Below are 15108 nucleotides of genomic sequence, written 5' to 3' on the forward strand. Positions count from 1 at the left end.
TGCAGCTACCAGTGTCTTCCAGTTGGGTGATTCTCAGCTTCTTTCTTCGACCGGGGTTAGACCACCCTTTAGTCGTTGCACAGTTCTGGGGATTATTCTGCCCCGATTTCAAACAAAGATCTGTGTGTTTTGGGGTCACCGCCGTGTCCCCCTTTTTCGCCAAGAGCCTCTCGAACCTTGTAGGTCTGGTGTTCCTGGTTTTCGCCAACCCCTTCATGGTTATTGCTGTGTTTATGGGATCCATCTTCTCAAGGAGCCCAACCGTCATGACACTTGACCCCAGTTGCTGTCTTGGCAGTCCCTACATCTGTCCCTGCTGTGAAGGGTCCTCACATCTCCGGGTCCCCGTCTGGTGTCTGTTCCTTCCTCTGCAAGAGACAGAAAACCAAAACACCTCTCTCCCTAGCCTTGATAATCTAATATTGTTATCCATTGTTCTTCTAATGATTCAAATTTGGTTTAAAATATTATGTTCAGGACTTATTCTAATCATAATCTATGTGTGTGTAAAAGAAATCAAAAATTAATGAACCATCTCTAAGTCTAACACATTATAAGCTTAAGTTTTACCATAGCTAAATTATTAAACACAAAAATAAACTCATAGAAATTTTCATATCACCATTGTTAGATGTTCAAACTCAACTTCCACTTCCCCCTTTTTTGACACACTCCCATGTGTCAATTCACAGGAGCTAGAAACTTAAAAGAAAAGGTTAGTGACATCATATCTCAAAAAAGCATCAGAAATTCTCCTCTTCAGTCTCTCTTATCGTCCTGCTCCTGCAAAAACAAAACAAAACAAAACAAAGCATCCACCCTTCTCTAGGTGAATTGTTTGCTGGCATTTACTAATCCTAAAGTTGGTGCAGTCTTTGTCTCAGTATCAAGTCAGTCAAAACTTTTAGTCCGTCCATCACAGTCCAATCACATGCATTCATTCACACACATTCATACCAGATGTTGCTGATAATGGAGTCTCCCGCGTGACCTATTCGAGAATCCATCCCCAGCAAGATGACGTCATCATTTTAAAAGGAAAACAATTCCTTGTTGTTGTTTTTTTTTGGACCGGATTGACTCGCTGCAATCCTTTTAGACTCAGGACTTCTCATGTGATCAGTGTCCCCTATAAGTGAATTTCTCCCAAGGCAATTACAATCATGGAGAAGCACACTTTGCAACTGTATACAGTAATAATATTTTATAGCGCTTTAAATCTCAATCTTTCAGGACTGGTTTAAAGAGCTGATTGTTAAATCATGAAATATCACCACCGGTGGATCACACCTCTCAGATGTTTTTTCCTCAGTGCACTGTAACAAAAACGAAAACAGACGTAACCAACAAAACACTAATAACAATAACACAAACTAGGGCCCGTTGCAGACATGTCCAAGCATAAAACTATCGCTCTCTCGCTTACGAGAAAGAACACAAGCCAAAGCTCACTGATAAAATCAAGCTAGCGCTAAGCCAAACCAAAAAAAATCAACCAGAAATTCACAGGAACGTTTTGCTTCCTGCCGGGACAATATTGTGTGGGAATGAGAACCTCAGGTGCCGTAACACCTTTTGTTCCTCCTTGAATTAAATCTCAATCACAGAAAATGCCGTACTCCGACCTAAAACTTACCCTTTTAATTCATCAATTTCACTCTGTGCCACTGTTCCTCATCAGGGCTGTGTGAAGCACAGCAAAGAATTCAGTCAAGGCCTTGAGCCATAAACAGACATCACGCACAGACATTGTTTTCATAACCAAACCGTTTTAGACCTTATTCCTTAACTCTACATAAATGCCCTCTAGGTGACCTATAACACATTCTAAGTAATCAATGGTAATCAATGGCTCCTCATAAAAATTAAGTATTGGGATGTTTGTGTGCAGCATTTTGCATACAGTGGGGCAAAAAAGTATTTAGTCAGCCACCGATTGTGCAAGTTCCCCCACCTAAAATGATGACAGAGGTCAGTAATTTGCACCAGAGGTACACTTCAACTGTGAGAGACAGAATGTGAAAAAAAAATCCATGAATTCACATGGTAGGATTTGTAAAGAATTTATTCGTAAATCAGGGTGGAAAATAAGTATTTGGTCAATAACAAAAATACAACTCAATACTTTGTAACATAACCTTTGTTGGCAATAACAGAGGTCAAACGTTTACTATAGGTCTTTACCAGGTTTGCACACACAGTAGCTGGTATTTTGGCCCATTCCTCCATGCAGATCTTCTCGAGAGCAGTGATGTTTTGGGGCTGTCGCCGAGCAACACGGACTTTCAACTCCCGCCACAGATTTTCTATGGGGTTGAGGTCTGGAGACTGGCTAGGCCACTCCAGGACTTTCAAATGCTTCTTACGGAGCCACTCCTTTGTTGCCCGGGCGGTGTGTTTTGGATGTTTTGGATGTGGTGTCTCACTTTCATCTTTTCTGGCACACATTAATTCTTGAAAGAGTTCTGTACTATTTTTCTCTCTCAGGTGGGCATGGAGAAACCCCTTCAGTTCAAGTGCAGTCAAATCGTCTTTATTGATTAACATATCTTTAAATGTTCCAGGCCTTAATATCCTGAGCGCTCCACGAACTATCTCTGCATCAGGGAAGCCTTCTCTGCGTCGACCTCTTGCTGACCCAGGCCCGCTGGACCCACCGTCTTAGCAACCATGGATCAGTCTCGGCTCCAACTTTCAGCTCGCATCAGCTCCCGTCCTGGTCCCAGATGTCATTTTTAGTAAGTAAGGAAGACACCATGTGTCTCTGTATTCCTCCAGATTGTGTCTGAGTCTGATTTATTTCACACAACCAAATGCTATATAAACACTACCATGAGCTTTCAATATATAATTCAGCAGGTTCCTCATTCACATCAATTACATTTACTTATATCCTCAGTGAAATATACTCTCTTTACTGGTTCATTTTCTCTAATTAACATCTTCTTTCATAACAGTTACTTTCCTTACTCATATCAATAAACACATCACATTGTCTTCTACAGTGTCTTACTGTCAGTTTTGGCCGGCGGTCATAGGTTCTGTCCAATAATATGACGCAAGACTGGAGTAAAAGACATCCATGGATTGGCACTTTATTAATGAAGGAACATGATAGGAGCACAAGAACACTAACTATAACTAAACAAAATGGCTTCCTTTTGGGGTGGCTGTAGCTCAGGTGGCAGAGCAGGTCAGCCACTTCAGAATCAGAAGGTCGGTGGTTCGATCCCAGGCTGCCTCCTGGCTGCATGCCAAATATCCTTGGGTAAGATACTAACCCCATGTTTGCCTACTGGTGGTGGTCAGAGGGCCCGGTGGCGCCAGTGTCCGGCAGCCTCGCCTCTGTCAGTGCGCCCCAGGGCAGCTGTGGCTACAATGTAGCTTGCCATTGCCTGTGTGTGTGAATGGGTGAATGACTGACTGTAGTGTAAAGCACTTTGGGGTCCTATGGACTAGAAAAGCGCTATACAAATGCAGGCCATTTACCACTTTTATACTCTTCCGGAATAGCCCAAGTATGGGGGTTAACTAATCAAAATGAAAACATAACCCTCCACACACACAAACATGCAATAACATTAAAGCACATCACAAACATATACATATTTCCAACACGTACTATAAACAAACCAATAACATAAGCTTCACCCATTACTATATAAATTAAAACCCTCTTTATCCATACTCCCTAACCTGACACACTGGTCTGCTCCAACAGCCCTTAAACAGGTGATTAAGCTGCTTTCACTCTTATGCTCCACATCCTGCAAGAAGCAACCAGGACAGGTGAGTACCTTATTTAGGTTACTCACAAATGATTAACTGTAAACAGCTTTAACCTTGGCTCTTCTGTGACACAGGTAGGATGGCCAGTCCCACTGTCTCTTCACCTTTACAAGCTGTCATTTTAGTTGTATGTCACATAAACCCAATAAAAGACTCCATAAGAACTAAAGTGTTTTTTCTTTATTACACTATTTTAAATTCCCAATCCAACAATTAATCATTAACAATACCAACCAGATAATGGAACCCCTGGTCTCCATTAAAAACAGCAAAACAGTAAATATGTGACTAGGGATGGATACCGGCATGGCACCGGTTCTGACATAAACGGTAGTAACCAGACCGAAAAGCAGCGCACATTTCGGTGCTTTTTTTCCTGAGCTGTGATACACTTTAGATTCTAGCCAATCATTTTACGTTTCCGAGGATAGTAGGCGGGCCCAGGTACGTACATTCTTTTAGATCAGAGCTACAGATTAAAAATGCCCAAGGCGAAGCGGTCAAAAGTCTGGCTGTACTTCACAGCAAAAGATGCAAACTCAGCGGAAGTGTGACGAATTGGTACGAACCATACAGAGTGGAGAAGGCCGTTTTTGTCTTTGGACTCTGCAGACAAGGGAATCTGCCAGTAAGCGTTGGTTAAATCCAGCATCATAAAATAAGACAAGCAGTGCTTAACCAGTCCAGGTCAACTCAGGCATTGGACAAGCATCAAACCATGAGACCTTGTTCACTTTCTGATAATCATCACCAATGTTCCCTCTAAACTGCACGTGTGCTCAATTGCGCACTGCTGGCACGGTCTCTGTGCAGAAAAAATCCGTGTTGCACATAAAATAAAATTCTAACCGGAATTGAAATGAAAGTAAATACGTTAACAATTCTGTTTTGCAGTGTTAGTCAGTAAGTGACTGGCTGCTCCAGTATGGGATTAGAACAATGGCACCTCATCCCATAGTCCAGCCAATCACGTGATTCAAATTCGTATATGCGCAGCTAATCAACGTCGTTGACAGGCTATGACAGCGTCCTTATGTGCCGACACCGGTGTTTTAGCTAGCAAAGTGGCGTGGCTAATGTAGAGTGAAGCCACGTTAATGACAACGTGTACAACCATTGGAGATGTGAGCAGGACAGATGGAACAAGTGACGTAAAAAGAGTGGACTTTATACCAGTTTTCAAATTGTGTTGATAGGCCACATAAAAAACAGAGTTGTGATTAAAAAAAAATCCAGTGTTTGGTTTTCTTCCAGAATATTGTTGTTTATATTTACTGGGGGAAGAAATGGTAAAAACGGCATTTTATAAAGAAAACGTTATAAAGCACTCTCCGCCTGTGAGCAAAGACAAAACCAAAACACCCCACCCTTTCCCATTGGTCAAAAAATGTACCATGCCGACCAATCAAAACATGGCATTTGGTTGTTAAGAAACGGAAGTTGTTAAGAAGAGGAAAATTTAGGAGTGACGGCAGTGTTTTGAGATGTGAGAGATTTGCAACGTTTAGCGCAAATCTTGTATAGTTAGTGTGTAGTGTAGTCAATAGTTTTGTTGTGTGTGTCAGAACAATGAGGCGGCTGCTAAATGTTACAGGAGTGATACATCTCCTGTTGTCAGGCCTGCAGGTATCAGGCTTTTGATGTTCTCCTTTATCTCATAGTGGACAGAAATTATTTTTTGGAGAGGCACAAATAATTTGTGTGGCATCAGATTTGATGCAGAACACCTGATTGTTCTGTAAATATTTTATAATGTTTGTTTAAAAAAAAATCCCTTAGCAGCATTTTTAGATAAACAGCTGCAAAATCTTTGTTGTTTGCAATACTCAGTAACTTTTTTGAAGAAGTAACTATATAATTAATTGCCCAGCATTGGTCTTTATATATTGTATTTTGCAGAGAGAGTTACAAAGTTTCAAAGTGGTGCTCCATGAGAGTCCTGTAGACGAGCAGCAGCACGATCCTGCATTGCAACTGCAAACCGCCAACAGCATGTTTTTAAGAAAAATCAAACAAATTTTCCTTCAAGATCATTTTAGAGTTTTTAATTAGCTGCAGGATCCTTCTTCAGTGTGAGTGGAGAACAGCCAAGTCGCCTCCTGTGATAAACCTCCACATGTACCACTGAAAACAGTTAAATTAGTTTGAATCGGAAATAATGGGTCAAACTACTTGTTCTGAGACCATTTCTTTATTTTTCACACCAAACTGTTTAATAAGATAAACTCTACACAGACTTCATCAAATATAACTAACACTTTAACATTATCAGGATTTCATAATACAAACTTCAAATCAACAAGAAAACAGCTGCAGAACATGTGGATCAAAATTCATTAAAAAAACAACATGTGGACTTCAAGGACTAAATACACTAAAGTGAAAGGAGGAGCAAAAAAGAGGTTTAACAGAATTTGAATTAAGTAAAAGTAGTCACCTGTGATCTTTAAAATGGTTCTGATGTGTGCTGCTGTTTTTAACTTTCAACATTTCTTTGCTGCCACTGTGAATAAGATTGTGTTCTTTGCCTAATTGAATAAAGGTTACACTGACTCACTGCTCCATCTTCTGGTACAAACTGGCATTACATGGAAGTACAGCCCAAAACCAGTTCAGCTTGAGTTTCTTTTTTTCTGGACATAAAGTCACAGCAGGTGTTGTTTCAAAGCTGGTGGAGAGATTTAGTTCATTTTTGGAGGTTTTAAGAGCAACTGCTGTGAAAATATTTGTAGTTTTGGGAGAAAAGGATTTAAGAGAAGATTTTACAACAGCAAAAGATGAAATATGAATGAAGAATTGAAATTTAACAGAGGTAACACATTAAATGAATACATTAAAAAAAAGTTAATTTTGGAAACACTAAGAAAGTTCAAATGAAAGAAATTGAAATATATATCAATATCTGCAATTCTGATACATTATTAGTTTGGTAAAAAAGACATTCCTATAACTTTAATAATACAGTAACAAGTACAACTACTAAACACTACTGTGTCCTAAGGGAACAAAGATCAAAATATAACAAGGAAAACATTTTAGAGAATTAAAATCCCTCAAAGGAAAAATAATAAACTTGATATACATATCTATACATGCAGCTTCCTAAATGTAACATTCAGGATTATTCACTGCAGCTCCAGAAATCAGAGCTACCTCATCAGATCCAAGTGTGGCATCAGCTGACACTCTTTACAGGAGATTCCATCTGAACTCTGTGGAGCCTGATCTCAAGGTTTTTAAGTCTGAGCCTGAAACCAGAAGAGGATCTTTCTCTCTCTTCAGATTCATTGTGATCCAGTGATTTCAGTCCTGCATGATCAGGCTGATGTTTGCACAGAGCAGATAATGAAGTGAATGTTTTTGCACATAGGTAACAGTGAAACAGTTTATTTACAGCGTGGGATCGTTTGTGTTCGGAGTATGAACTGAGATTCCTGAAGCTCTTGTCACACTGGTCACAGCTGAAGTTCACTTCCATGTGTGTACGTTCATGTTTGTTACGATGACCTGATTGTGAGAAGCTTTTGTCACAGTGTCTGCACTTGTATGGTGTCCCTCCTGCAGTGGTGAAGGATGACCCACACTGGTCACAGATGTGCTTTTTGACCACACTGTGGAAGAGGTCATGTATTTTTAATGTAGTCAAAGGAGCTTGCAAAGAAAAGCGTCTGAACTTCTTTAAGTTGCTTGAAGACGTTTCACCTCTCATCTGAGAAGCTTCTTCAGTTCTAAGGTCAAATGGTGGAGAGTCCCAGATAAAAACCTAGTGGGAGTGACCCCCACAGAGGGACAAAAGGATCCCCTGATGATCCTCTAATCACCTGAGCCAAGGTGTGAAATTGGGTGTGGGACCCAATCAGCCAGAGTTTCGGGTGTGTTCATTGTTACACAGGACAAGACTCAGCAGTCCATCTGCATCTTAAGGATAAAGGACACTCTTTCAAGGATGCCAATGTTCACATTTTGGACAGAGAGGACAGATGGTTTGAAAGAGGAGTGAAAGAAGCCATCTACGTCCACTGTGAGCGACCATCTTTGAACAGAGGCGGGGGTTTACGACACCAACTCTCTGCCATCTATAATCCAGTTTTGAGATCCCTTCCCAGACGCCTTAACGCCCACTCACATCCTGGGCCATCTGACCTCAGGAATTCGCATGACAAGGTGGGGCCAGGTTTCACAATGAACACACCCGAAACTCTGGCTGATTGGGTCCCACACCCAATTTCACACCTTGGCTCAGGTGATTAGAGGATCATCAGGGGATCCTTTTGTCCCTCTGTGGGGGTCACTCCCACTAGGTTTTTATCTGGGACTCTCCACCATTTGACCTTAGAACTGAAGAAGCTTCTCGGATGAGAGGTGAAACGTCTTCAAGCAACTTAAAGAAGTCCAGACGCTTTTCTTTGCAAGCTCCTTTGACTACGATGACCTGGATGACTGAGAACCTTCACAGACATATTTTTAATGTACTTGGTGTGTGGAAGCCCCTCCCACATTCTTTGCAGTAGTTCATTTTGTCTCCAGTGTGGCTACGTTGATGTGGTTTTAGGTCCCGTTCGTGATTGGAAGTTTTTCCACAAAAGTTAAAGAGAAACGCTTTCCCACCACCACAGTGACGACAGGGTTGAGAAATGGATCAGTGTGCTTCTCTCCACTTCTAAACAAAGACATTGTATGTCAGGGAATTCCTTCAACGTTTTTATCCTGAACGTCGCCTGAAATAAAAAGCATCTCTGCCAACGTCCAATTAAATTTTACTGTTTACACTATAAAACTCAGGTTACTTCTTCATTTTTCCAAACAGTTCATTCAGTACAACTCCATAAGTTTACTGATCAGACTTTTTCCAAACAATCAGGTTAAAATTACAAGATAAAAAATCAATACATCCTCACAGTAACTGCACTTCTAGAGTTACTTTCTGGTGTGGATCTGTTGGTGCTTTTTCAGCTGATTTGGAGCTTTAAAAGTCTTCTCACACAGGTCATTTATAAGGTCTCTCCTCAGTGTGTTGTTGTAACTGTGCATCTGTTGTAAACAGTTTCCCACACTGGTCACAGCAGGAAACATCAATTCCAGTGTGAATCCGTAGGTGAATATTTCGGTACTGTTTGTCACTGAAACTTTTTCCACAAAAGTCGCACCTCTACGCCTTAATTCCAGAGTGGGTAACTAGATGCCTCTGTAAGTCGCTATTTAGAGCAAAAGCCTTACCACACAACTCACAGTTGTGTGCTTTAAATCCACTGTGGATGAGTTGGTGTTTTTTTAAGCTTCCAGCCTGGGTAAAATACTTTCCACACAACTCACAGTTGTAAGGTTTAAATCCACTGTGGATGAGTTGGTGTCTTTTTAAGTTTCCACCGTCGGTAAAAGACTTTCCACACAAGTCACAGCTGTACGCTTTAACTCCACTGTGGATGAGTTGGTGTGTTTTTAAGTTTACAGCCTGGGTAAAAGACTTTCCACACAACTCACAGCTGTAAGGTTTAAATCCACTGTGGATGAGTTGGTGTCTTTTTAAGTTTCCACCCCCGGTAAAAGACTTTCCACACAACTCACAGCTGTACGGTTTAACTCCACTGTGGATGAGTTGGTGTCTTTTTAAGCTTACAGCCTGGGTAAAAGACTTTCCACAGAAGTCACAGCTGTAAGGTTTAACTCCACTGTGGATGAGTTGGTGTTTTTTCAAGTGTCCAGCCAGGGTAAAAGACTTTCCACACAACTCACAGCTGTAAGGTTTAACTCCACTGTGGATGACTTGGTGTCTTTTTAAGTCTCCAGCCTGGGTAAAAGACTTTCCACAGAAGTCACAGCTGTAAGGTTTAACTCCACTGTGGATGACTTGGTGTCTTTTTAAGTTTCCACCCCCGGTAAAAGACTTTCCACACAAGTCACAGCTGTATGGTTTAAATCCACTGTGGATGAGTTGGTGAGTTTTTAAGTGTCCAGCCCGGGTAAAAGACTTTCCACACAAGTCACAGCTGTACGCTTTAACTTCACTGTGGATGAGTTGGTGTCTTTTTAAATCTCCAGCCCGGGTAAAAGACTTTCCACACTCATCACAGCTGTAGGTTTTCTCTCCTTTTCTTCTGTGTGGTTTGTCAGCCTCCTGAGAGCGCTGACTTTTCGCTCCATGTTGGTCCTGCAGTGACAGAGATACAAACAGAGGCAATGAGTGAAATGCAGTCGTGGAACAAACTGAAACTCCCTCCATTGGTTGAATCAAACATGTCAACAAACACATTGTTGGTGTGTTTCCACCACCTTCTGGTGGCAGTATCACATTACAATGATATGCTACAATGAGAGTTGTAATGAAAATGACATTGATCATCAGAGAAAATCTTTCACGCATAAGAAATTTCAAGTTCAACTGATGATATTGTTGTTTCAATGTATGCTTATAAAATATGATCTTTGTATTTTCTTGTAACTTCTGTTACAAGAAATTAGAGCTCTGAACAATATTTAAACTCCATTCAGAGTTACATACCATAAAATAATACTTTATGATTAACATAACAGTTTGATTGCTCTAATTACCTGTATTTACCTTGTGACATATTACAGGGCAAATTACATTCTGGGTACAGTTACATCACATAACATCAACTGTGAACACCTTATGTTACCGTGGCGTTTAAGTCCATGGGAATTATGAGTATCTACTCCCAAATTCCCATCCGGGCTACATTATTATCGGTTCATGGTATCGCTTAACTTTTACGAGTATGAGTACACACACATTTTACAGTATCGGCCCCGATACCAGTACCGGTGCATCCCTAATTGTAACTGTGATATTTTTCTCACCTTTTGTGTTGAAGTCATTGATTGTTTCCTCTGTAGTGGCTGAGCTGAGTCCAAATGGATGAAATTGTTCCTCCGTTGCACCACCAGACTCTTCTCCTCCTGTTAATCACCTGGGGGACACACACGCAGCAGGATTTGTAAAAAGAGTTTTGATAAACACAATGCTGGACAGCAATGCTGTCATGTACACAAATACAGTGGGGCAAAAAAGTATTTAGTCAGCCACCGATTGTGCAAGTTCCCCCACCTAAAATGATGACAGAGGTCAGTAATTTGCACCAGAGGTACACTTCAACTGTGAGAGACAGAATGTGAAAAAAAAAATCCATGAATCCACATGGTAGGATTTGTAAAGAATCTATTCGTAAATCAGGGTGGAAAATAAGTATTTGGTCACCTCAAACAAGGAAAATCTCTGGCTCTCACAGACCTGTAACGTCTTCTGTAAGACGCTTTTCTGTCCCCCACTCGTTACCTGTATGAATGGCACCTGTTTGAACTCATCATCTGTATAAAAGACACCTGTCCACAGCCTCAAACAGTCAGACTCCAAACTCCGCCATGGCCAAGACCAAAGAGCTTTTGAAGGACACCAGGAAAAGTATTGTAGACCTGCACCAGACTGGGAAGAGTGAATCTACAATAGGCAAGCAGCTTGGTGTGAAGAAATCAACTGTGGGAGCAATCATCAGAAAATGGAAGACATACAAGACCACTGATAATCTCCCACGATCTGGGGCTCCACGCAAGATCTCATCCCGTGGGGTCAAAATGATCATGAGAACGGTGAGCAAAGATCCCAGAACCACACGGGGGGACCTGGTGAATGACCTGCAGAGAGCTGGGACCAAAGTAACAAAGGTCACCATCAGTAACACACTACAACGGCAGGGAATCAAATCCCGCAGTGCCAGACGTGTTCCGCTGCTGAAGCCAGTGCATGTCCAGGCCCGTCTGAAGTTTGCCAGAGAGCGCATGGATGATAAAGCAGAGGATTGGGAGAATGTCATGTGGTCAGATGAAACCAAAGTAGAACTTTTTGGTATAAACTCAACTCGTCGTGTTTGGAGGACGAAGAATGCTGAGTTGCATCCCAAGAACACCATACCTACTGTGAAGCATGGGGGTGGAAACATCATGCTATGGGGCTGTTTTTCTGCCAAGGGGACAGGACGACTGATCCGTGTTAAGGACAGAATGAATGGGGCCATGTATCGTGAGATTTTGAGCCAAAACCTCCTTCCATCAGTGAGAACTTTGAAGATGAAACGAGGCTGGGTCTTCCAACATGACAATGATCCAAAACACACCGCCCGGGCAACAAAGGAGTGGCTCCGTAAGAAGCATTTGAAAGTCCTGGAGTGGCCTAGCCAGTCTCCAGACCTCAACCCCATAGAAAATCTGTGGCGGGAGTTGAAAGTCCGTGTTGCTCGGCGACAGCCCCAAAACATCACTGCTCTCGAGAAGATCTGCATGGAGGAATGGGCCAAAATACCAGCTACTGTGTGTGCAAACCTGGTAAAGACCTATAGTAAACGTTTGACCTCTGTTATTGCCAACAAAGGTTATGTTACAAAGAATTGAGTTGTATTTTTGTTATTGACCAAATACTTATTTTCCACCCTGATTTACGAATAAATTCTTTACAAATCCTACCATGTGAATTCATGGATTTTTTTTTCACATTTTGTCTCTCACAGTTGAAGTGTACCTCTGGTGCAAATTACTGACCTCTGTCATCATTTTAGGTGGGGGAACTTGCACAATCGGTGGCTGACTAAATACTTTTTTGCCCCACTGTATATATATATATATATATTAGGGGTGCAACGATATTCGTATCGATATTGAACCGTTCGATACAGTGCTTTCGGTTCAGTACGCATATGTATCGAACAATATTATTGTTGATAAAATTGTATTATTACAATTTTATCAACTTTCCTTCTGACGATGCTGTCTGTGTTGAGCGCTCAGTGAATCTGCGTTCGAATACTCCGCCTAGGCTGCACTGTCCAGCGCAGATCCACTGAGCGCTCAACACAGACAGCATCATCAGAAGGAAGAGCGCAGGGCAAGTTAGCGAGACAGAAAGTTAAGCTCTCCTCGCAACATGGACCTCCCCCACCCTCATTCAGATCTGGCATTTGGAATTATTTTGGTTTTCATGTGACGTATGACCCTGAAGGTAAGCGAGTCATGGACTAAAGTAAAACAGTATGTTGGATGTGCCATGCAATGCTCAATTACATGGGTGGGAACTAGTGTGTTAGCGCAGTTAGCTCGTTAACGTGTTGGCCGTCTAGCCCCATGCACGGAGCGATCGGCGGTAGCTCGTTAACGGAGATTTGCCGTATTGTGGCGTTAAGGTCATTTCATCGAGATTAACCTGAAAGCACTAGTGGGAACACAACGAATATGACTGCACATTTACGCCGACATCATCCTAGTGCAAAGACAAGTGGAAGCAGACAAAAAAAAGCAAGCATGCTACTAACTTTAGCCGAGTCATTTAGACAGCTGTTAGCACATGATTCTCCTTATATGTTTAATATGCGGCTGAGAATATAGCCCAGAAGAAGCGGATAGTATAGCTTTTATTTTGGAAAGAGCCATTTCTCTGTAATAAACTCTCTTTTCCAAAGATGAGTGATTCCTCAATCAGATACAGGGCTTGCAATATCGCTAGCCCGACGTCCCGGAGCTAGCGATTTTTTCAGTCGGCCTACCAAAATCTATCTCTTCCCTGCCCGTCGGGTTATTGTAGGAAAAATATATGTCAATGCTTTTGCATTCTTTCAGAAATGTAGCTGGGTAATTATGTCATTGGCATCGGTGAGCCACTGTCAATATGTGACATATTGAAGTCGCGTTTGAATTTGCGCTTGTTTTTTTGCTTTCACTTTGCAATCGTGCGAACTGTGTATAGAGAGCCACAGCACTGATCTGTGAGTGATGATAATTTGTGCACCAATTCCTCTGACATCGTCTTATTAATCGTTAGCTTACTATGCAAACATGACAAGTGAAATCTCCCGCAGCAAGCTTAAACATGTGAGAGGTTGATCGCGCAGAGAATCGCTGAGCTTATGTGAGTGAGTGTGTAAAAGCATTTCAGTTCTGCTGAGCCAAATAAGACAGGTCAGGGTGAAGAAGTGACAGCCAAAGAAAAGCTTACCACAAAACGGAGAAGTTATGACAAATCAGACTATAAGGCAAAAAGAAAGTGCAGCTTTATGGTTTATATGGACAAAAGAATTTCTGTGGCTGCAATATGATGAGCTAAATAACCAGGGCTGCACATAAGTGGTCCACAGGTGCGCATTCGCTGTCAAAATAAAAAACACGCACAAGGGTTAGGGTTAAATTTAAAAACTGTACTTTTGAGTTAAAATATATATTTATAATTTTAATAAATGACAAATTAAAAATGCATGAACATTTTTTTGTATCGAAAAAATATCGAACCGTGACACCAAAGTATCGAACCGAACCGAACCGTGAATTTTGTGTATCGTTGCACCCCTAATATATATATATATACACATATACACACATAAAAAAAAAAAAAAAACACCCAGCACGCCCCTGCGGGCGGTTTATCCTTCAAGCTCGGGTCCTCTACCAGAGGCCTGGGAGCTTGAGGGTCCTGCGCAGTATCTTAGCTGTTCCCAGGACTGCGCTCTTCTGGACAGAGATCTCCGATGTTGTTCCCGGGATCTGCTGGAGCCACTCGCCTAGCTTGGGAGTCACCGCACCTAGTGCTCCGATTACCACGGGGACCACCGTTACCTTCACCCTCCACATCCTCTCGAGCTCTTCTCTGAGCCCTTGGTATTTCTCCAGCTTCTCGTGTTCCTTCTTCCTGATATTGCTGTCATTCGGAACCGCTACATCGATCACTACGGCCGTCTTCTTCCGTTTGTCTACCACCACTATGTCCGGTTGGTTAGCCACCACCATTTTGTCCGTCTGTATCTGGAAGTCCCACAGAATCTTAGCTCGGTCATTCTCCACCACCCTTGGGGGCATCTCCCATTTTGACCTCGGGACTTCCAGGTTATACTCGGCACAGATGTTCCTGTACACTATGCCGGCCACTTGGTTATGGCGTTCCATGTATGCCTTGCCTGCTAGCATCTTGCACCCTGCTGTTATGTGCTGGATTGTCTCTGGGGCATCTTTACACAGCCTGCACCTGGGGTCTTGCCTGGTGTGATAGACCCCAGCCTCTATGGATCTTGTGCTCAGAGCTTGTTCCTGTGCTGCCATGATTAGTGCCTCTGTGCTGTCTTTCAGTCCAGCTTTGTCCAGCCACTGGTAGGATTTCTGGATATCAGCCACCTCCTCTATCTGCCGGTGGTACATACCGTGCAGGGGCCTGTCCTTCCATGATGGTTCCTCGTCTCCCCCCTCTTTCTTGGGTTTCTGCTGCCTGAGGTATTCACTGAGCACTCGGTCAGTTGGGGCCATCTTCCCAATGTATTCTTGGATGTTCGT

The 15108-nt window shown here is 42.2% G+C and overlaps 1 protein-coding gene across 2 annotated transcripts in view; it reads right to left on the bottom strand.

The window, feature by feature from the left end:
• Window positions 1-5961: 5961 nt before the first annotated feature.
• LOC146673271 (uncharacterized) overlaps window positions 5962-15108 on the bottom strand; it is a 17361-nt gene continuing 8214 nt past the window's right edge. For both annotated transcript variants that reach the window (XM_085401819.1, XM_085401820.1), the window contains 2 exons: window positions 10609-10718; window positions 5962-9937 (listed from right to left, as the gene is read on the bottom strand). In XM_085401819.1, the coding sequence (XP_085257945.1) occupies window positions 8939-9937; window positions 10609-10626 (1017 nt within the window). In that variant the 5' untranslated portion in view covers window positions 10627-10718 and the 3' untranslated portion in view covers window positions 5962-8938. The remainder of the gene's footprint in view (window positions 9938-10608; window positions 10719-15108) is intronic.

The sequence above is a fragment of the Rhamphochromis longiceps genome, linkage group LG3, assembly GCF_057381845.1.
Source record: "Rhamphochromis longiceps isolate RC_006_pf linkage group LG3, R_longiceps_female_GT1.1, whole genome shotgun sequence".
In the NCBI taxonomy this organism is placed as follows: Eukaryota; Metazoa; Chordata; class Actinopteri; order Cichliformes; family Cichlidae; genus Rhamphochromis; species Rhamphochromis longiceps.